General features: G+C 41.7%; 6 protein-coding genes and 1 long non-coding RNA gene across 11 annotated transcripts in view; 3 read left to right on the top strand and 4 right to left on the bottom strand.

Moving 5' to 3' along the window:
* Positions 1 to 575: 575 nt before the first annotated feature.
* Positions 576 to 4,823, bottom strand: LOC107220609 (dipeptidyl peptidase 3). 3 transcript variants are annotated; one of them, XM_046745434.1, is made up of 5 exons: positions 4,790 to 4,823; positions 3,829 to 4,126; positions 3,451 to 3,737; positions 1,846 to 3,323; positions 576 to 1,722 (listed from the first exon to the last, which is right to left on the bottom strand). In XM_046745434.1, exons 2-5 carry the CDS (start codon positions 4,105 to 4,107, stop codon positions 1,568 to 1,570), a joined length of 2,199 nt encoding a protein of 732 aa, XP_046601390.1. In that variant the 5' UTR covers positions 4,108 to 4,126; positions 4,790 to 4,823; the 3' UTR covers positions 576 to 1,567. The 3 variants fall into 3 exon arrangements, with proteins under 3 accessions (XP_046601390.1, XP_015514757.1, XP_015514756.2); XM_015659271.2 differs by lacking the exon at positions 4,790 to 4,823 and adding an exon at positions 4,537 to 4,734; XM_015659270.2 differs by lacking the exon at positions 4,790 to 4,823 and adding an exon at positions 4,253 to 4,523.
* A 267-nt stretch (positions 4,824 to 5,090) lies between these two features.
* Positions 5,091 to 6,667, bottom strand: LOC107220595 (DNA repair protein RAD51 homolog A). The gene is made up of 2 exons (XM_015659253.2): positions 6,442 to 6,667; positions 5,091 to 6,274 (listed from the first exon to the last, which is right to left on the bottom strand). Exons 1-2 carry the CDS (start codon positions 6,535 to 6,537, stop codon positions 5,339 to 5,341), a joined length of 1,032 nt encoding a protein of 343 aa, XP_015514739.1. The 5' UTR covers positions 6,538 to 6,667; the 3' UTR covers positions 5,091 to 5,338.
* A 160-nt stretch (positions 6,668 to 6,827) lies between these two features.
* LOC107220601 (N-acylneuraminate-9-phosphatase) lies at positions 6,828 to 16,914 on the top strand. The gene is made up of 3 exons (XM_015659259.2): positions 6,828 to 7,123; positions 13,906 to 14,389; positions 14,602 to 16,914. Exons 1-3 carry the CDS (start codon positions 6,992 to 6,994, stop codon positions 14,787 to 14,789), a joined length of 804 nt encoding a protein of 267 aa, XP_015514745.1. The 5' UTR covers positions 6,828 to 6,991; the 3' UTR covers positions 14,790 to 16,914.
* On the top strand, positions 7,137 to 12,661 carry LOC107220600 (neurochondrin homolog). The gene has a single exon (XM_015659258.2). It carries the CDS (start codon positions 9,439 to 9,441, stop codon positions 11,665 to 11,667), a length of 2,229 nt encoding a protein of 742 aa, XP_015514744.1. The 5' UTR covers positions 7,137 to 9,438; the 3' UTR covers positions 11,668 to 12,661.
* LOC107220585 lies at positions 16,429 to 20,530 on the bottom strand. Of its 3 annotated transcripts, none has more exons than XM_015659243.2 (9): positions 20,355 to 20,530; positions 20,154 to 20,204; positions 19,830 to 20,074; positions 19,249 to 19,511; positions 18,726 to 18,963; positions 18,136 to 18,492; positions 17,780 to 17,850; positions 17,514 to 17,707; positions 16,429 to 17,319 (listed from the first exon to the last, which is right to left on the bottom strand). In XM_015659243.2, exons 2-9 carry the CDS (start codon positions 20,200 to 20,202, stop codon positions 17,147 to 17,149), a joined length of 1,590 nt encoding a protein of 529 aa, XP_015514729.2. In that variant the 5' UTR covers positions 20,203 to 20,204; positions 20,355 to 20,530; the 3' UTR covers positions 16,429 to 17,146. The 3 variants fall into 3 exon arrangements, with proteins under 3 accessions (XP_015514729.2, XP_046601391.1, XP_046601392.1); XM_046745435.1 differs by having other exon boundaries at positions 17,520 to 17,707; XM_046745436.1 differs by lacking the exons at positions 20,154 to 20,204; positions 20,355 to 20,530 and having other exon boundaries at positions 19,249 to 19,572; positions 19,830 to 19,994.
* LOC124295440 lies at positions 19,936 to 20,993 on the top strand. Its single transcript, XR_006905380.1, has 2 exons — positions 19,936 to 20,009; positions 20,516 to 20,993. It is a non-coding gene; the product is annotated as an uncharacterized LOC124295440 (long non-coding RNA).
* Positions 20,684 to 22,636, bottom strand: part of LOC107220604 (balbiani ring protein 3) — a 7,639-nt gene continuing 5,686 nt past the window's right edge. The window contains exons 7-8 of the mRNA XM_015659264.2: positions 22,031 to 22,488; positions 20,684 to 21,587 (exon numbers count right to left, since the gene is read on the bottom strand). Of these exons, the coding sequence (XP_015514750.1) occupies positions 21,414 to 21,587; positions 22,031 to 22,488 (632 nt within the window). The 3' untranslated portion in view covers positions 20,684 to 21,413. The remainder of the gene's footprint in view (positions 21,588 to 22,030; positions 22,489 to 22,636) is intronic.

Raw genomic sequence — 22,636 nt, 5'->3', positions numbered from 1 at the left:
TGCTGATTTACGATTAAAATATAACTCTGAGTGACTTTGAAATGTTTATTTAACGATTCCTTACCAAGTGCAGCCCCACGAATCGAGTTAATTACGAAAAACCATTAAATTCAGCTCAAAATTACACAAATTCGCAGCGCAGGATGCGACGCCAACTCGTTCGAATTTCACGGCGTTCCAGAATACCGTGGAAGCCCTGAAGATAGTAGAAGATACCGCGCAGTAGCGACGCTCGCGGTAGGTTGCCGGAACTAATTACTAATGCAGAAAAAATGACGGCAACGTATCCGCACTCGTTGTGTACGGGGTATACGATATAAATGGCTTATCGACTAGCTCTTACCGTCTAGTCACCTCGAAAATTGATTCCAAACATTTGTTTCATACATATCTCATTATATTTCAAAATTCTACTAAGAGATGACACCCCCTAATATTTTCTATTTGAATTCCCTTAACCAATTTGAGTATTCGATATTTAACTAACAAAAATTATTTTTATACAAACCACGAACAGACAATTCACTCTTGTTGTGATTGAGGAAAGGTTTCAGAAGATCGTGAGCCGGAACGGATAAAAATACAACGAGATAATTATTAATGTTATCAATATTTCATTTGATACAATATTGTATAAAACTGTTTTGTAAGTATTTTATATACTTACTGTTATTTAATGTTATCACTATTCTTATTGGGGCTGTGCGGATTCCCGAAATGTTGGGAAAAAAAGTTCGAGTTCGGGACGGGTTAGTGTCGGATCAGGTTTTAACCAAATTACTAATATTTATAAAATTAGACCGATACTAAATACTCATAGTAAATAGTATATCTAAATGGCATCAATATTTTCTGTAAAAAGTATATCATCTTTTATCGGGAGATCCAGGAATACCGAAAACTTCCACAAAACTGATTTCGAGAACCCTGATCTTTTCGAGGATTTCCAGTTTTTCAAGAATCCCAAAAATCTCTGGAACCCAACTTTGAAACTGATAGATTTGTCCCGACCCAACCCGAAGAATTTCAGTACCCGCGCAGCCCTTATTCTTATAATTGTTAGACATTAGCGGTACGGGCGTGATTTCTCAATGTCGAAGGTCAATTAATACAGCGTCGATGATGTGATTGACGTTTCAGCGCTTTGGAAAGATGACGATGACGACTGAGGCTTCAATACCGGATACAAATAATTTACGTAGGTTTTTGTTTGCTATTTATATGTAATTGACTGATTTTCAGCGGTGTTTGATGTATCTGTAAGTAAGTAGAACAATAATAGTGGTAGGAATTTGCCAGTGTTTCTTGCCATAATCTTGTTCCCTTTGTCTTTGCTTCAATTCATGTCAACCGTTCTTGTTTTGTTAGTTAGTGCAATACTTTTGTTATGTACATACATTCTTAAGTATAAAAAATTTTAGTTCCGAGAAGACCTTCGACGCCAAGAAACCACATCCGTTAAAAAAAAAGGTCGAAAAATGTGTATACATCAGTGGTACTTATCGATACTACTGCATCACATGCAACACCCTGAATTGACGCAAATTTTGCAGCCGCGTTCTTTTTCCTATTCCGAAAAGTATTTCTGGTCCTTTGCCCACAGTTCGAGAAGGGTCGTGGTCACCTCGGTAGACGGGAAACGATCAACCCAAGACTCTATCAACCCATCAAACGTCGGCTCGTAGTTTTTCAGCGTAACGCCGCTGAGTGGTTTACTAGCATCTGGAAAAATTGAAGAATGGGTAATTAGTCATTAAGCTATTATCAATCCGTCGCAAGAATATAAATCTGTGGACGTTCCGTAGTTAAAAAGCATTGAAACTAACTTCTCAAACCAATACTTACCACTATTCACAAATGTGTTAGACTGAACGAATATTTTCCTCGGCTGTTTATGATCAAGAACAATTTTTCTCCAAAGTGCCCAGGGCTTAAACCCGGATTCAGGGACCTCACTATACTTGTCGTACATGGCTTTAGCTGCTTCAACGTCACCCGTGCTCTTATAGACTTGTAACTTTGTGAGAAATTGTCCGATCGCGGTCTTTCCGACCGTGGCTATCTTGCTTCTGTCCAAAACAATCCTCAGGTTTTTGCCCGGCTCGCTTTCCACAACGTTGATCAGTCCCTCTCCCGCTTCTAGGCAAACTCTGAGCAGGACGTAACGCGCCTGCGAATGCGCTTGAAGCCACTTCTTCGTCGACGGCTGATACATCTCGAGTGCCTTCGCACACCCGTTCCACAATAGACTGAGCCAGTTTACATATATTATATCATCCGCATCCTGTCCTTCGTACCCAAATATTTTTATTATGTCCTTCTCCAGGCTGAGATACAAGCCAACAGCTTCGGCCCGGCACTCCTCATAGGTGGAACCCATAGCGCCGAACTTAGAATCGTATGTTTCACCCTCATTGAAATACTTTGTGATCGGCTCCCCATTGAGCGGATTCTTCACACGCTCAATATCGAAGTTGAACTTGTCGGAGGGCAGCTTTCTGAAGAGCTTCCCACTGCCGTGACCAAGAAGCTCGTGGAGTCCGACCTGCACCTCGAAGCTCTGGATCCTGAACTTGTTCAGTAGCACCTGGTCCTCGTCGGACAGAAACGGTATTACGTCCTGCTTCATGTTCGCGGGTATGACGTTTCCCAAAGAGACGTTCTTGAACCCCTCCGACTGTCGGATCTCGTCATAGTTGGGTATGTTTATACCGGCGGGAATGCCTGACCCGGCGAAAGTCAAGACGTCCAAACTGGTAAAGTCCGGCCGCAGGAACTCATCCTTCTCAAAGTCCTGGCCCCAGGGTAGCCTTTTCAGTAGTTCCTCCGCCCTGTTGACGAGCGTAGTGAACTTCTGGGACATCTCGCTGTTCACCATCGCTACAAACCCTTCGAACTCACCCCGCTGGCCTGCAGGGTCTCTGTACGTCTCTATGAACCCGATGTACGTTTCTATAGCCGGCCCCTTGTCCTTGATCCAAAATCTTGATCCGTCCTTGTGCTCGTTCAGCGAACCGCTACTGAAGTGACCGATGTACTTGTCCAGCATTTGTTTCTCCGTCTCGTTGGACGCGTACTCCTTCGCTTTTCTCAGGTTATCCACAACAGGGATGAGCAGCTTGCTGTAGTCGCCTCTTGTTACCCTGAACTTGGACTCTTCGAACGTCTCTTCGGGCAGTGTAATCTTTGGATCGTCCTCAGTCATTACAGACGCCAGCCTAATCTCGTACTTTACGGAGCCCTTTTTGCCAGCGTCAGTCGCAGGTTGCACCGTCTTAAAGCACCGCGCGTTGTACGACTCCAATCCCTTGCTCTGCATGAACCTTTAGTTTTAAGTCAACAACTGTATAAGTTCTATTCTTATACAGTACTATATACCCTTAGGCTTTCTCTCTTAATTTGCTTTCCAGCATTGTTACGGAAACACCATTAAAACATCTAGCATCTAACCTGTTCACCAGGTCAGCATCCTCCGTCGTGCAGTTGGCAGAGAAGTAGGTCGTTGTCCCTTTGTCGCCGAGGCCGAGCGACTTGGCCCTGTCGTTGAGCGAGTAGAGCCTCGCTTCTACTTTATCCCAAAGGGACTGCACGTCTTGCGAACTCTGCGAGTAAGCCTTGGAGACCTTGACAATAGCCTCAAACTTTGTCTTCTTCAAGTTTGGCACGATCTTACTATCTCCGAAAGACTTGTAGTTCCCTGCGTTGGATAAAAATCCTGCCGCATAGACTAGGAATGCCTGAAAAGGTGCGGGAGGGACCGATTAAAGTATTGATCGGCTAACAAGGTCGCAGAAATACTTGTAGAAAGTAGATCCTTATTTCCGTTACCGTAAATTCATCTTCGGTCACTCCGGCAGCAACTGCAGACTTTTTGAGGTCTGCTATCGGCTCGGCGGAAAAGATCGAGTGGAGGAGGGCAAATATTAGGGGCGATTCAACGGAGGTTTGAATCAGAACGATCAGGCCGCCATTCCAGGCAGCCTGGCTGAGATAGTGAGCGTAGAGTTTCTCTTTGGTGGTCAAAGCGTTGAAGGCAGTTTCACATTCTAAGGCGACGACTGGCTGGTTGTTGGGAAGCGTGAAGTGAGAGTAGTCGTCTGACGTCATTGCGAAAGCACGAGATTGACTGAAAAGAAGGAAAACGTTGATTCGATAAGAGAGCGAGGAATTCGAGAGTTGGTAAGCTGACGAGAGATCACAAGACGCTGGTGATGTTGAGATTTTACAATTGTTGAATCCTTCGTGAACCCACCAAAAACAATAACCTCTTTTCACGTTATTCACCCTCCATTTAATGTCTGTTATTGACTCGAATTTGCGTGTAACAAACGACCTCTCCATGTTCATTAAACTTTTCGCGGCGTACGCGCGACTCGTGTTTGTCTTTCTGCTAATGTAGCTATTGTTTACTCTACGCTGCAGCAACATTCGCGACACGCATCGTTTGTACATAATGATGATGATTGAGAAAATATTGTGAACAATTAGACAGAGGAGAATATTGAAAATTAACGGAAGTAAGGAAACAGGCTCCACCTTTAAATCTGGAATTATTCAAGACCGTTTAACACCAAACAGTTGTATACTTTTTATCTTCCCAACGAACGACGATGAGCTGGGATCAAAATTATGCGCGATGATAAAACTGACACGATTGCGTCATTGATAACTTAACCTAACAGCAATTTTCGCCGGCTGCTTGTGTCACGCACGGGTGTCATGTGTACTACACCCATGAGAGGTATACCTATAACAATCACGTATATATATTTCAGTGGTAACAACTCACCAGGATGAAGGACATTAATTAAGGATGGCTAAAAAATTCTCTTTTTTGTATCGATAATTTACCAATCGAATTTTTCTAGCATCGATTCCAAGTGTGTAAGAATCGAATTCGATTTTCAAATCTTGAACTAAAAAAAAATTTTAAAGTCCATAATTCCATCGGCTTATTCGTGTATAAATAAATAAATAAAATTGCCTAAGGAGTTCAGATGATTATGTTAAAAAATGTTCAAGGCTCTGGAATAACGAATGAAAATGATTTATAAAAAAGCAAAGAAAGTTTATTTCATTATCATTTGCGTTTTCTTTGTTAATTGATAATACACATTTTAAATTACTGCCCATCAAACAATTTTTACACAAGGGGAATTATTCATTTATTTATTTATATATCGTAATTAAATTGCTTAACGATTACTGATAAATTAAACATTACAATCTACGATAGAAATACGTTCTCATATATAAAAATATTAAATCTTTTATCTTAGAGTTATATTATCCTATATAGTATATCGTATCACAAAACTTTGTCAACTCGTTATCAAAATTATTCTTTAGCGTCCCCAATGCCGTCCGAATTTATAGAAAACATAGCTTCGCTCTCGGGAAGACAGGGCGAGTCATATATTTTGCAAACTCTAGTCTCGCCCCTGCCCTTCCTCAAGTACAATCTTGTGGTACTGGCGTGAGCGATGATGTTACCGCCGATGGGCTTCTTCTGATCGCCGCCAAACATACTGGCCGCGCCGTCGACCTGGGCTACAACCTGGTTCGTTATTACGACTGCTACGCCGTGCTCGTCGGCAATTCTCAGAAGCATCCTTAGAAACCTAGCAAGGTGCATTTGTCTGGCGGACAATTCCCCCCTACCCGAATAGTCCGTTCTATAGAGACCTGTGGCGCTGTCGACAATTAGCAGCGCGTATCGAGACTCTGTCATCATCGCAGAAGCTTGAATGAGCAGCTGTGTCTGGTGGTCGGTATTGAAGGCTCTAGCACAGGCGACATTGTCCAAAACAGACTCGGAGCTGATCTTGTACCGTTCAGCTACTGCGATTATCCTCTCGGGACGAAACGTGCCCTCCGTATCGATGTAAAGGCACTTTCCTTCTCCACCGCCCATGTCCACTGGCAACTGGCAGTTGACCGCAAGCGTATGACATATCTGCGTTTTGCCTGTTCGGAATTCCCCGAATATCTCGGTTATCGAACCCGTCTCAATCCCTCCACCCAGGAGCCTGTCCAGTTCCGCGGATCCTGTCGTTAGATATACAGTGTTCGCCCTGTACTGATGGATCTCGGTTGCAGTCTTAAAGCCCATCACCACCATCTTGTACGCAGCATCCAGTATTTTCTCTACCTTTGCCTCGCTCAGCCCTTTTATCGTGGTGAGCTGCTTCTTTGGCGTGTACGCCACTGACTCGACAGTGTAGTAACCCGCTTCCTGCAGTTTTTTAACATCACCCGCCGTAATGCCATTACCCTGAAAAAAGAAACATGCATTTTACACTTTGATACTTGTTCCGACGAGCGGTGAGAAAACAAGCTAATAGGCGGGAATATTTTATGGTTAGAGAGAGTTCACTTAATCCTCAGTTGGGCCGATTTAGGTTAGGTTGGGTAACACACTTCTTCGCATTCATTACTCACTTCTATAGCCTTTATCAGTTTCGCCTGTGGATTAAACTCTTCTAAATCCTCGTCGCCCTGGATAGACGCAGTAGTTGCCGTAGCCGTTACCGACATTGAATTAATTTTTCGCCTGCTGGACGAAGCGAAAAAAGAACCTTCTACGCGATCCTGTCAAATTTCGAGTCGGGTCACAACGTTGTTTCCCGCCGTAATAATATTTACGTAACACGTATACCGACTGAAAATTACCGACGGTCCGATAACGTTGTTGTTCTGTTTCAGTCAACCGACTTGACCGGTAAATCAGACTGCTATGCTCATCGATTAAAAAAACCACAAGAGCCGTGACGTCAGACGTGAAAAAACCACCGCTGCTGCCCCACTCCTCCGCCTTGGTTGTACAGTACCTGCCACTGGTTGGGTGGCCAAACGACGAAGCAGCAGGTCGTTAATTCATTAATACAAGCTCATGTTGTCACATAAGAGTCTGCCGAGCATTAGAGAAGTCAAAGCAGAGCCAAACAGCGCGGAATTAGTACGAGCTAGAAGGTAGCGATACATAGACAGGATGGCAGCTCTTGGAAGGAAAAACTCAACGACGACAACAACGGCAGCAGCTGCGGCTATAACCACAGTTCTATTCGACCTGGACAACACGTTGATCGAGACTAGAAAGGGGGATAGTTTAGCGTGTAGAAAGGTACGTGCTGAAAAATAAATCAGCCAAGACGTCGGTCACGCGTTCATCTTGCTTTCGTTTATTTTCACCGATTCATTGCTACCTGCAGTGCGTGTGTGCGTGTATGTCGTATATCTCGTCGCCGCAACGAATAAAATGAGAGGGAAACGGGGGAAACGGGCCAGACAAAAATGAAAAGAGAAGAAAAAATTACGGATCGAAGAAAATAATCCGTACATAGACACCCGTTTGCTTCTCATTCTCTCGCTCGCTTTCAACTAGTTCGCTATTCGCGTTGCGAACGAACGAATGAGGCGGCGAGCGGGGCGAGCTATCTCTGGAAAAATACCGCCAACGTATGTTTCGCACTGTGCGAGCTACTTTCGAAGGGCACGTGACGTCACGGCATCGCGACGCGGATGTGCGCGTTTTATTCGATTCGATTGAAGCACCGAAAATTTTCGATGATCCAATTACGTTGGCAGCAGTGCTCGCTTCTCGTCGCTAAAAAACATTCGCATTGATCTGCGTCAGCTGAAGTTTAGATGCTCGTTATAGCGTAGCAATTTGTAACTCGATTTACAAACACCACTGATTAAACTCTCTACATTTAATTATTTCAATCCATTGCCCAGAATCATAGTGTCAACAGGGTTCGCACGCACAGGGTAAACTCACAAGAATTTTAAAGTAAGACTGAAATTTTGAGTTTGTCGAACAAGTAAACTCGTTCTTATATACAAAGTACTGTCGATCTTAATAAAAAAAATTGCACGTAAAATTTTGTTTCGTCGCACCACTTCATACATTCTATGTATATTACTTAATACCAAACATTCTTTCGATTTTTTTCTTACGGAAAATCGCAGGCTGTCGTTTGTAAATTGTTAGATAGTAAGTTAGTTATTAAGTAATATCGAAGATATTAGTATTAATGTAAAAAAATTAGCGGCATATTTCTTTGAAGGCTACTGGATAAATCCTATTTCCAGGCTGAAACGCTTAGAAACATCGGGGACTTTTAGATTCCAAAAAGCGTACGAACTCTGGTCAACTTGACCTATGAAAGCTTATTCTACACATTCTACACACTTTAGTGCAGAATTCTATCCGTCTTATCCATTATCCTCGCAGTTACTCGTCAGTTTGATGTGTAACCTTTTAATATTAAACCGATATCCAATACTTCTGATTTAAAAAGATTTATTCGTCATTTAAGGGTTATGCAGGTATTATTTCTGTGAGCTGAATAAAAAAATGCAGACGTTATCATCGTGTGGTCGAATGATGTCAATCTATCGACGAAACTATTTGAACAACGATTACATGTTATAACGTAAATGGCCTTCTAGATTTGAGCTATTTTACTGAGGAACGAACGTTTAATATAGGTATTGAATTCGTGATTTACAAAAATTTAATATCAATAATGGTTATGTATCATTCAATTATTCTCTGTGATTTCGGTATAACAGCTGATGCGGAAAAGTTGGGAAAAGTCAATCACTGCTACCAACATAATTATTATTTTATCCCCCCCCTAAATTGACAGCAGACGACGCGACGACGACTTCACGTGTAGAGGGATCGACTCGAGAGTTTAACGCGTGTTGGGAAAGTCTAAAACGGAGGCCCTGAGATAAACAGTAATAATAAAAATAAACGACACCGAATGTGATTTCATCAATGTTAACGTCAAAAGCTCTGCTGCAGACCGCCCGTTTCATTCGGCGCTTAGAGCACGCGGTGCGAATCGTTGAACGATACTCGCGTCTTGGTTAAAAATAACCTCCTGGTAACGTGATACGGAATATCCCGATATAGCCGTTTCTATCCCGTTTATTTATAGCGACTTTCCTCCTCCCGTTTGCTATAACTCGCAGCTTCTCTCGTCTCGAAAAACTCTAGTCGCCTTTCGGGCATTCGATTTGTCCACCGGATCTGAAGCTCGCCGGTTCGTCGCCGCCACCGCTCCAAAATTCAAGGTTATAATCAACGCATCTCCTTGTATTTATATCTACTCTTATAGGAGTTTAAAAGTGCTGTGCTGAAGACAGTAAAAAGAATTCTGTGAACTGGTCGCGTGTCGTGAAATGTGCATGACGGGGCGCCTCTGTGGTGGTCGTCGATCAGTGACACTCTCAAACTAAGTTTCTTGGCTCTGTTTACGCTCTCTCACCAGCCTCCGTTACATCTGAGACACAGCCCGGAGCGACGAAACCTGGAGACGAGACAGCGATCGCTTTCTCTTTTAATTTTCACCAACCCATGGGCATTGACCTGTATTACGAGCAGATAACGCTTTGAACAAAACGCCAAGAGGTTTGATCGACAAGATGAGCATACCAGAGAGCGTTAAGAAGTGCGTGGCCATCTTGAAGATGGTTAGCAACGACTCCGAGAAGTTTGCCGCGCTGTTTATGGTGACTAAACTAGTCGACGGAAAGGACTGCACCCCGGCGGCAAAGAAGCTGTTGTTCGAAGCGATCGGGGCTAAGTTTATGCGGAAGCTTTTGTCTAGCGACAATGTTCCCGTCGACTGTCCGCCCCAGGTCTACAAGTCGGTCGCGCTGTCGATTTTGTCTGCTTTCTGCGGGGACGAGGAGCTTGCCTCACACCCTGACATGGTGGGACACGTTCCAGCACTGTTGGAGATCGTCTCCAAAGCTGACGACGACGCTCCCGACGACACGCTGATCATTGTGAGCGAGGCTTACGCCTGCCTACAGAGCATCGCCCAATATCCACCAGGTCAGAAGGCGCTGCTGCAGCAGAAGGCGATACCAAAGATGTGCGAAATCTACGCGGAGAAGAGCTTTCAGACGGACGAAGCGCTGAATATCCTGGTAACCTTGGTCACAACCTTTGGACCCGACGCCTGGGACGCGGTGGACACAAAGCCGTTCCACGCCATAATAAACAAAATCGCTCTGGACTTTGAAACAGACCATACGGAGCGCAAATTCGAGGTCTGTACCATACTCCAGGCGCTGCTTTCGTCATGCAGGCAAAACGCCATCGAGGAGACGTCCAAGGAGGAGTCCTGGCCAGGAAGCATCCACAAGGCACTGAACGACATCCTGGGCTCAAGAATTGGCAAGAATCAAAGGGACCCGGCACTCAAACTCGCAGCTGTAATGCTTGAGTTGCTCGGCGTCGAGTGGGCGCTTTCGGACGAGGAGAAGCCCAAGGTGTTCTTCCTGCTGCTGGTCCAGCTCTCGTCGATCGAGGTCAGAATGCAACTGGAGGGCAAACAGCTCAAGGCTGTTGTCGGCAATGCGGATTTGATAACGGCATGCTTCACCATACTGGAGATATCGCTCGCCTACATAACCAGCGATCAGCTGGATCTCGAGCAGAAGGAGAAACAGTCCTTGTACACGGCGCTGAAGGGCGCATTTGCGGCGGTAATTGGCCTTCTCACCGCCGTCTCGAAGATGAAAGACCTCACCGGCGTAAAGGAGCGCCTCTTCGTCTGTGCCATGGTCCGCGTTCTTGCCGCGTGGTTGGCTCAAGAAACGTCGGCAATGCGACCCCAGGTTTACTCGGTCCTGCCGTACGTCTTGACAGTAGCAAACGACACGTTTTACGCTCATCGAAATCGTAAAATGTCGGAAAAATCGAAGGCGGCGGCTAAGCCCGAGGAAGGAAACTCGTCAGGCGAGCCTGTAGTCCACGATCCACTCAGCCAGGTCGATGTGCTGAGGCTTCTGTTGCCGGCGCTTTGCTATCTGGCGGTAGAAGAGGAGGCACGAAAAATTTTACTAAAGCACAAACAGGAGGAAGTGCTTTTCGAGTGTTTGTCTTATCACTGGACCATTGTCTATTACAAAAAGCCGCCTGTTCCCAGATCAGAACGGTTGAAAGCACTGAAAGAACCGGAGAAGGAACTCGCCCCTGCGCTACTCAGCGAAATGAAGGACTCCAGAGCCGCAATGGTCTCCGTCTGCAACGTTCTGATGAACATAACTGTGCTAGAGGCCAAGATGGTGGAGGAATCGCCGACGTTCATATCGCTGCTGAAGTTCATATTCAACAACCTGCCTGAGCTCAAGCAGATCCCTGAGAACCTGGTGCTGCACGGACACCTTGCCATACTCGGACTTCTTCTGCTGAAGCAGCAGGCCAAACGCGTCAAGAAGAACGACTTTTCCATATGTCGCTACATTCAGGCGACCATAAGGTTCCTATGGGACGCCTACACCGTCGATGAGAGTAACGATCCAACCGAATTGGTTGTAGCGATATCGTACAAGGAACATTGGATGGAAATAATGGAGCTATGGTTCCTCGGCATGCAGACAATGGCCGGCGTACTTCAACTCGTTCCTTGGCTGTCGGAATTTGCTATTGAATCTGGCTGGGCTGAGGGAATCATTGAAACTTTGAAAAAAGTCAAGGTCGGAGGCCTGCCGCCCAACGTTAAATCCGCCTACGAAGATCTTCTCTGCCACTTGGTAACTGCCGATGAAAGCGTTGCTGCTGTACTGAAGAAATGCGGCGCCTTGACTGTCTGTAGATCGCATCGCATGATGGAGCTTGGGAAACATCTGTTCGGAGATTAAGATTTGCTTTTTTATTTACCCAAGTCGGCGCCACCAGTATTCAGGCGTATCGCAAAGAGGAAACTTTCATGTGTCGAGGGCATTTTCTTTAATTTTTTTTTTCACTGTATTTATAGCTTAGATAACGTCGATACTGTCAAACGAAATGTATTGTCTTTCCAAATTTGAATTCAAGCATGTCTCGACGAAAAGGGTCAAAAATAGCACGCCTTGTAGCCAAAACTGTTAGTCATACCGTTAGTGCCGTCGTGTTCCTAGTCAAGTTTGACTTTCCGTTGCACTTGGCTAAGTCGCGCGTGTCAAATGAACTATGCACTATTCTGGTGAATATATTTAGTCCCTATTGGGAGTAAAAATAGATCGACGACAACGCCGAGCGCAGTTGAGATATCACTTTCGCTAAGGATCTCCTTGGTCGTATGCCCTCGTATTTCCACCGCTTAGATTCCGTGGTATAATTAGATTATTGGATTCATCTTGGCTGGAGGCAACAGCTGCGGATACGACAGTCACATGATTTGTGCTCCCTGTTTTTAGCGCAGACTCAAATGTGTGTGTGTGTGTGTGTGTGTGTATTACGCTGTACATCTGTTACTAGGTGATAGAACAAAGAAAGAGTTTTTAAAAAAATGTATACTAGTAATTTCAAAACGGATTTTCGATATCCGATGGTCCCCCCTTATTTTACCCCGTTGACGAAGATTGTTGCAAAAATCTTTCCAATACAAAAATTTCCTATACGCCCTTGTTATTCTTTGCAGCTTTTTTTTCCCTTTTCTTTTCTTCCATCTTTTGTACTTTTTCTCATAATTTTTCAAATTTTGAATTACGTTTAATTAATATATACCTATGTATACTTAAACTCAATTCTGTATTGATGCTATGTTATACGATAACTTGTCGCGTGTGAGAGACTGATGTGCCGATTTTAACGGCTGTGTTATTTTTATTTTTGTATCTACAAAATTTCAATAAACATACACTATGAATAGTACAAATATGACGTAATTTATTATTACTGGTAATACTCTGTATGTATTAATATTCGTATACTAAAAGTAACACGGTAGTTGATTTAATAACAGTTTTAACACCAACATTTGTAAAACCAAGAATGAAGAGATGTTTTTTTTTTTTTTTTTTTTTAACTCTCATCTTTTTACTCGTCCAAATTACACGATATAATTTCAAAAAAAAATTAATCATTTCTTGTTTTTCTTTCGCAATCCCTTCCTCATTTTATGGTAATCTTAATCAATTAGCGTAAGCTTGATTTATCAGTTAACGATAAGGAATGTACAAGTGACTAAGAGTAAGATTCATTTTTATGATTTTTTATTATTACCAATTGTATGTCAGAAGTGGGAAAATGTATTGCGATCAACGAAGCAGGGAAAAACCCAGAGACGTCCCCCAAGTGGGTGAAGAAAGAGTCGCCCGATAGTCTTCCTAATAATCTTATGACGGGTGTTGTGCTTTCATTGATTGCAAAGAATCGTTTTCCCATTTTGCAATCAGGTCTGCTAGTGGTGTACTTGTTAAGTCCGTCGTTGGCACAACTGATTTTGTTGTGATTACAGCAGTGATCGTGGGGGCCACTTCGAGTGTCCAATAATCGCCTCAAAGATTTGAATGAATCAATGCATTTTATAGGTAATCATTAATATGATATAGTGTCCTACTGAACAGCCTTTATCCCTGATCACATTCGTCCTTTCTCACCCTTGCCTTCTTATATTTACGCCGTATACAATAATTTGATCCTTGTCGAAAGTTAAAAACCAGCTTTCAAGCTAATGAATAAGAAAAAATAAAATTAAAAACGATCAAGGCATCTCATCCGATTGCTTATGTTTGTTTTTATTTCATCAGTTGTGAATTCGGCACCCAGTTGCATAAACTTACTATGGAATGATCGTCGATCAGATGAATTTTTTTATAAGTTTTAGCGATAGTAATTTAACAATGATATCGGCATATGGAATAGTTTGATATATATTTTTGCTTGTTTCCAAACTAAGAACGTCAATCATTTTGAGAGAGAACGAATTATTGGATACGGCGCAAAACTCTTGCATACTTGACTATTTCTTTTAAAATTCATCTTTATTGCTAAGTTTTAATATTTACCACCAATCGCAATTAAACATCACGTGTCGAAGTATTCAAGATTTGTAATTCGTGTGTTTGTTTATTTGTTTTTTTTTTTCTTTTTTTTTCCATCCAATCGCACTTTAGCTGTCCGAGGAATTGACTCAGGAGTACGGAGTGCCGCAAGAATTGTCAAGCAAAGTAACGACTGGTTACTTGAAGCAGTTTAGAAAATGTCCGGACAATCCAAAGTATAGTTTAGATGCCTGGAGGATATCACTGTGGAGCAAAGCGCTGGGCGAAAGTTACTCGTACCTGAACAAAGCCGTCTACGAAAGATGGCTGGAGCTGAGATACCACTACCTCGCGCTCACCGGCGACACGGTCTCCATGCTGCTTCAGCTCAGGAAGAAATACCTCATCGGTTTAATTACAAACGGACCGTCCAACGCACAGTGGGAAAAAATTCAAAAGCTTTCCTTGAACCAGTACTTCGACCTCATTCTAGTCTCCGGAGATCTTCCATGGGAAAAACCTGACCCGAGGATATTCGAGGAGGCCTGCCAATGCCTGAAAGTTACACCGGCCGAGTGCATCATGGTTGGGGATAAGCTTGAAACCGACATTCAAGGTAATCGAACGATCTGTGCAATTGACGCAATCTCTTCTAGAGACTGACGTATTTCTCTTTATCAATGTCAAATCGGTGACCCTGATCAGCAATGAACTTGATATTGAAGTTAGTCGATCTTTGAATTATTCCACCGTCGATTAGATTGAGTAATTAATGATAAGATTCTACACGGTCAAAGTTCGATGTGTAACCCTTGACCGATTGAACAGGGGGCATAGAAGCTGGGCTCGGAGGAACAGTGTGGATACCGACGACTGAAAAGCCGAGACTTTGCGCGGGGGATCCGAAGCCGGACGTGACTATAAAACACGCCACCGATATTTACAGTGTCCTGAATCGTGGGCCGGGAGCACCGGAGCTGGAAGATTCGTCGTCGAATGCTTCGGATGGCAGCTGATGGGAGGATGGATCGTTATTCGAGACATGCATGATGCCTCAGTTCTCAGTAGAGATATATTATAAACTTAGAGAGTTAATTTAGCTAGTTTCGTATAGAGACGTCTAGCACCTCTTCTTGTCATTTTACGAATTTAACCGTTCGTAAATATTTTTATTAATATTATCATTATTATTCTCACCAGCGGAAACGAAAATTTGAATTAGATAACTTAACGGGTAAAGGGGAAAAAGTAAATGAAAAATCGAACAAATGATGTGTGATGATACTTTGAAGCATCGATATATTATTGTAGGACTTGTTATACTTTTCTGATTATTATTAAGTCGTTTTTCTTTCTCTTTCTCGACTAAAGTAGATGATTACTTAAACACATCGTTATAGAATGTACAAAGTATTTTTCGAAGAGTTGTCAAAAATCTGTTTTCAAATCCTTTGAACGCGTACGGAGTGCTCTTTCAAAGCTTCGACTTGCGCAAGTTCGATTCTTAAAGAGACTTTTTCTCAATTCGGATATCGGGATCTTTTTTAACTGAAGCCAGAACCAACGAACAATTTGGGCGACTGCAATACTAGACTGTTATTAGTTATAAATTTCTTATAATATACGTATAACATAGGTACTTGATTCATCATCGGTTAATTCACATATAAAACAAACACTCTGCGGTATGTTTCGTTCAGCGACGTAAGTCTTGAAAATGTCGAAGGTTGTAGATTAGCCATGTCGCACTTCTTTTTTCTCTATTTTCCTCGTCATTCTGTACTTACTATATTTTTATTTTCTTACCACTTCCTTGTTACGCTTAATCCACGTCATTTCCTTTCAAGGTAATGATTCGTAAGAGTGGTTGTCTCAGTTTCTTTTCTTATACATAATATACTTAGTCATTCACGGTTTTCCCCTCTATTATGACGCGATCATCCGAACCAATTGCAGTGTACGGTAAACGGACAGATATTCGTACTTGAATTACAAAACGTTGTTGAAATATTATTATTTTCATGTTTAATCGGTAATGGTAATTATAGCAAGACGAATGAACCATATCGGCTCATATATTTAATTCCAGAAATACAATTTACTTGAAGATATCTCGTAGATAATTTAGATATATATCGAGACGTGTATGTACAAAGGCAGGAGCACGCTTAATACATGCGCGTCATTTACTATAAAATTGAGAGAAAGTGTAGAGAAAAGGTGAAAAGATCAAAACAAAAAGATGCGAAGAAAGAAAGAGAATATAATATGTATATAGATATTTTCGAAAAAAAAAATCGTATATATATTTATATTCTATTTTTTTAATGGTTTATCTTAGAATAATACACATACATATATTCACATACAAAACTCGTACGAATCAATGCGTACTCTTAGATTAGTAGTATTTAAAAAAAAAAAAATAAAGGTATATAGCGTATTTTTCCAAGTATAAAGCGACCACCGATTCTAAGACAGTGTTTCAGGATATTTTTCTTAGTTACCAGCACATAAGACGGGTCTGCATATAAGACGAGGACGACCAACAAACATCTGCTTATATTTGGAACGATACGTTATATCACGCACGTGATGTTGTGTACAATATTCTGTATTCGTTTATCCTGTCTGTATAATATTTTTTTCAACTTATCATACGTACTACGTAGTTATATACGTACTTATACTTAAAACAGATATACCATATACGCATACCGTGTATGGATACAGTTAGATGACAACAGCCGTCGGCTTCATTGTCACCAAAAAGAAAATAAATAATACGATGCGTGTTGATATATATTTTTTCACTATATATATTTTATTGCTGTTGAATATAAATTGAAATATGCTAAGCGAGATAGCAGTTGATTAGTGACTCGAGAAAAAAACTTTCTGTCTTTTCGTTAAACTACTTTTTTGTTTTTGCTATTGTTTTTTTTTTTTTTTTAATATAGTTTTCCTTCTGTCTCTCTACATCTCACGCACACGATACAGCGCAGGCACTTTTGGTAATAGGTATTATATTATATTATAACATTGTGAGCCTGCAATGTATACGTACATACGTGAATCAAAATGTATCATTCGTAAATGAATATTACAATTTCCTCGTAATAAATATCCAATTATCTTGTATACGTGTAATTTTTACATTCATCTATTTCTCTTATTCATAGATTAGGCTAATTTAGGTCTAGCGATCTATTCTTTTCAGTCCAATAAGTTGATTCCAACGATTGTTAATTAACGTACTCTGGAACAAATCTTGCTGCGATATTTCTATCATTGATCTATTGTCAATATAAGATTTACGGTAGGTTGATATTCGCTTAAATTAACATACTGGAACACTGTATTCTTTTCTAATTCATTCGTCTTGCAGGATTAACGGTTGGCCAGAGCCGAAAGTACTATTCGCATTCCGATTAGATTGAGATTCTATCTCCTTGGAGAGCTCGATCACTTTTGAGTCGTCAACAAGGTCAGAGTTCACGTTGAGACACCTTTGCTCTGTGTTGTCTGACTCCAATCGACTATCGTCTAGAAACATTTTCTTTGGTAAATATTTGTCCGACTATTATTGTTTCACGATACCCAAAATACTGTTAATCTTTATTCAACTACAAAGTCATCAAAAGCAGAGAAATATTTATTCTAATACAATGCGTCTTAAATGGTTCAAAGATTTTTCGTGATATTATGTACTGTTTGGATATTGAAACAGAATTTAATACCTGTACTTTTCTTTGTTTCAGATTCTGCAATGACCGAGGCAGCATCGGCTTTTTGGTCAACCGCACGATCTGCTTCTATTGCCTCTCCTCCGTCAGTAGCACTGCACAGATCGTCAAGTAACCCGTTCTCATATGTATTTAAGTCACGCATTCGAGACGTTTCCGCGTTAGGCACTGTCGACTTTATTGGAGCGCTGAAAAATTTTTGTCAAAATATTCTGACCAACATCTGGATTCATTTATTAATATCCATTGGAATTTCGTACCTTGGCTGCAGTTGGCAAAGCGAACTGTAAGCACTCGGCTGAATATTATTGCGACTGTTCCAATCTCTGTTCTGTTTAATAGGAAATTCATTTTATCACGGCGTGGAATGACACGGTATTCGAAAATACCTCGCTTCATGCATTTATGGAATGAGCTTAATCAAAATTAAATTCATAAAAACTTATACGTTTATTAATTACAATAGGTTTTATAATTGCGCAACTATGATATAACTGTGCTAAGACATGCGGTAGTTGCGTATTGGATTCAGAATATTTGTGCATGAAAGAAACGATGCTTGGCTTCACTTTTTTCTATCACAGCGTGCATCGAGTTCCAGGTTGCTCGCATTTACCTGTCCGAAAGTCTGCTCCTTACTCCTATTCTTCAAAGTTTTACAAATCTCCTCTGCCTTGTCGGGTTTCAAATCCATGTCTAACAAAGTATTTATCACGTCCTCTTGAGTAACGATAATAGCTGCAGATTTATTTTCCACAGATACCAAAGATTCGCACTTCATGCCGGAGACTGGGTCTTGCTTCACCCTCTCCTTGAAATCCTTCAGGGTACCGGAAGTCCTGGGAAGGCTGGTCGCCGAGCAAAGCAATCGCCCACAGCTGCTGACTACTACATCGACTTCCTCGTCGTCGTCGGACTCGCAGTTTACGCTCAGAGCCCTTTTCAGACAGTTAATCTCTTGCAACATTTTTTCCTGAATGAAATGACAATACAATAATAATAGTAATAATATTTACTGCCGCATCTTTGGAATTTTATGACTTAGTCATTCGGAATAAGATTTTCGACTTGAATATATATATATATATATCACGAGAAGCTCTAGGCCTCAGATATATATTTTGATTTGAAATGACTCAATAATATTTTCGCAGGACATCGCCAAGAGAAAAGGCTGCAAGGGAAAAAAGCGACTTTGCTATATACTTTGTTCAACCGCCCCAAGTTCTTCTCGAAATGCCGTGCAAACACCGCCTCGATATCCTTGTCCACGTAGTAGCCCATGTCCATTATCTCCTTGGTCATGTCGTAGACGAAATTAACGTACATCGAGACCTCGCTGCTGCTGGAAAATCCCTCGAAGCTGACGCTCGACGTTGGCCTGGGAACGCAGACCCCGAACTCAGGCGTTTCGGGACAAGATATTTCCGAGAACGATGTCACGCTGATGACGGAAATCAACTCGTCAACTACGTATAACTTCATCATCGTCTAGCTGCGAATTCGAGGTCTCATTGGACGGATATTCCTAATCAAAGAGAGTCACAGGGAAAATATTGAACACTTCGCGATAATAAAAAAAATTGGTAAAAAAAATCAATCTTATAACGAAATTTACAATGATTTTTTTCACATTTTTATCTCATCGCGAAGTGTTCAATATTCTCACCGAGAGTAACTTTTGATTGGAAATATAAGTCCAATAATACCTTAATCAGCGAGAAGTTACCGTGGCATTGAGATGCGGCAAATTTTCGACTCCTTCAGGCTGCCACGGAACGCTGAGCCCGAATTCTCTGTCCGCTTCGGAGACGACGTTAATCGAGCAGCGCAAATCGCGCAAAGATCTTCCTCGGAGTGTTTCGGTGAAACTCGACGGTCCTGGAGGCTGGAATCGTCGCTTGCATCGGGCGAAGTTGACCGATCGCTTCTCTCCCTGGAGAAAAATCTGGAAGATAGTCTGTCGTGCCGCCAGCTCATCTTCGCTACCACCTGAAGAGAAGACGATACGATATTTGCCACGAATGCTGGAATTCTAGAAAGGTCCTGGAATCTTTTGGTGAAGGAAAAATCGTGTTTTGGTCAGTTGCAGGTTTGATGTTTAGCGAAATATAAAGATAAACACCACGAAAGACGAAAGAAACTGTATTACCAGGGTGTCTAGCTATCAGGGAAATGTCGGGAAATTTGGATACCTCATTGACACTAGACACCCTGAATGTATATAATAATTCATCCTGGATAATTCCTGATGTCTCATAGATTATTAGTAAGAGAATTTCCAAATTTCAGATCTTTAAACGCACGCACGTTTGGATGATACTTCGTGTCATAGGCGAGCCTGTCGATGACGTTTTGCGAAAGAGACTCCTTCGCCGTCCGGACCTCTCGCCCCCTCGCCGACGTTTTCGTTCGTCTTCCGTTTTTCTTCGAGACCCCGTCGACTTTTCCACAGTCCACGACGCTCTTCGCCAGCAGGACTCTGCGAAGGTGATTAGTCATCGCGTTGTACGTCGTCAATTGTACCTCGTGGCGCTGCCCGGACGGGTTGTAAGCTGTGCGAGCAGATAAATTACACAAATTACCCCATCAGAGTTAGATTATAGCTGGTGTAATGAAAGTGCAATCTCATACCTGAGCTTTTCAGCCGATTGTTATAGTTGCAACGGTTACATCTTGTCATTTCTAAAAAAGAAATACGTGTAGAAGTTTCGAAACGAATTCTTATAGATCCTTAGATTCTTTTCGATCCTGTTTTACCGATTTTATACCGATCGACGGTGTTTTTAGTTAATGAATAAGTGACCCTACCTTTCATTAAACTGCGACGCTTACCTCGTTCGATATTATTTACTGCACATCAAAACTGGCGGTGAATCTTTCGGTTAATGTAACACCCATACTTCGGGAGTGAGAATTTTGACATTCGCCGGTGTGAATGTTGCTTCAAATTTTCATTATCGTATCCACTGAATGATGTCGGTCGAATTTGTCAGGTTTCAAGTTGTGATGCACATGCTTATGTGTACAATATTGTCGCCAAGCAACGCGAGTGGACGGCCGCCGATCAATATTCCCGCGGATGACGGGTTTTTTAAACATGATGATCTTTGAAGGAACAGGAATGGGCGATGAATGACAATAAAAGCGAGGCAATCATCGTGTAAATTAATAAAGCTAATTTTATTAGAACATCATCATCGAAGTGTTAGTCAAATAAATAAATTACATCAACTTTATGCTAGATGCCTGATCCATACGTTTTCAAATCGTCGAGCAGGAAGTTGTCACTGGTAATTCCGGTTTCTATACTACACAGTGTTCGAATATGTGTATATTCGTAGTATATTTATAGAAAATTTATGGATATGCTGTATTTCTTCAAGTTCGTTGATCGTATGTGTATACAATAATCCTACTACTGGAATTTTACGTAATAATATTGTCTGATCGATATTTTGTATCAGCAGCGCATCAGAACGGAAAAACCGAAATCTAGTTTTCTCAAATCCAACTGCTCTGCCCTACGCACATAACAACGAACGGCAAAGAAATTTAAATTACGTTTAGCGATAATACAGTGCAGTCTAATATTTACACCTTTTCTTATCCACTAACAGAAAAAAAAATCTATTTCTAGCCTCACAGAACAGAAATAATTTTCTTCTATTCATTACAATAATCATGAGTTTACGCAATGCGCAATCGTAAAGAGAGAGTATAATCTATAATTATCGATACATGATGATTTGATTTGCGCGAATTTTGGGTGTATAAGTGAATTCTCATCGCATGTGACAATTATACGATTTTGTCGAGAATTTTACTTCGAATAAATAATCCATAATCGAATTTTTCCAGCTTCTGCGTCAAAGCTCAGAGATGGTCGATGGCTCACGCGGGCGCCGCTGTTTCCGAGAGTTTAAGACCCTCGTGAAGTTGACTCATTGCGGCTTCCTTCTCCTTCTCATCCTTTTCTAAACCGGAAATAACGTAAACCGGCTGATGGTTGTGGGCCAAAAATCGCTGATCCAGAGGCAGCGTCTTTGACGGATCTTTCACGTTCATCTACAACACGATTTAACGAGGCTAATGAAAAAACCGAAGAATGCGAACAGAATTACACTTGACTCACTACAACTTTCCCGGTGAGAGTGAAGTCTGTGACAAACTAGAAAAAAGGGCAACTCGTAAAAATTTGTAAAAAATCGTATTTTTTTTTTACTTATTACAAACTTATTGCAGACTAGTTAACTTCCTAGCAAAGTTCGGGTCTACGTCCGAAGACTGATCTTTTTATTTTCTGATCGTGAGTTAAATATTATGATCTACGAATAACTACGAATTTTTACAAAATCCAAATTCAAAAACTATGAATTGGCCCAAATCCTATACTTTTGCATCGAAATTTCGGTAAAAATTCGTAAAAATTTTCATAGAAATTCATAGTATTATTTTCATCAGGGGTGCTACTCTCTAACTTCGCGTTCCCGCTTTCGTTATCGGCTCACCTTTCTCCGGTAGATCATCAATAGTATAAGGAGACTGCAGATGACGAAGGCGCTCGCGGCACCGAGAACGACAGTGGCCGTCTGGTAAAAGGGCAAATTCACCTCGGTGACAATTTCCCTCTGCTCTAGGGCGACGATCCTAGCATTAGGAAATTGGGGAACCGCCCTGTGGTGGAACCGCGAGGCCGTCGCATCGACCGTCGAGTTGATCAGGGACAAATTATGCGACCTCGTCAACTCCTCCAGGTGAAACGCTACGTCCACTTTGTTCGGTCCGGTTATTTCGAAACTGAGAGAAGCCGAGCCGTCTTTTATTTCCGCAATGATTTGTTCCCGCAGATTACCGCCCAGTTTTCGCAGCAGAGTCTCCGCCGCCATAATCAATCTCGCCTCGTCCGAAGGCTCAAAGTGACCCGGAAAATGCAGCGTTACCTCCACCGCTTCGACCGGAGTTGGCACTGAAAAGCAAATAAAAGTTACGTTGATAAATCGAGGAAATAGGTTTGGTAAAAAATTGATTTTCTTAGTTTTTAGTAAAAGATTGTCCACATTGCCAAGTCCTTTTGATAATTTTATTGCGCAATTAAAAATCTAATTCATACGCTA

The sequence above is a fragment of the Neodiprion lecontei genome, chromosome 7 (genome assembly GCF_021901455.1).
Source record: "Neodiprion lecontei isolate iyNeoLeco1 chromosome 7, iyNeoLeco1.1, whole genome shotgun sequence".
Classification (NCBI taxonomy): domain Eukaryota; kingdom Metazoa; phylum Arthropoda; class Insecta; order Hymenoptera; family Diprionidae; genus Neodiprion; species Neodiprion lecontei.
This window is presented reverse-complemented; position numbering and strand designations above follow the sequence as displayed.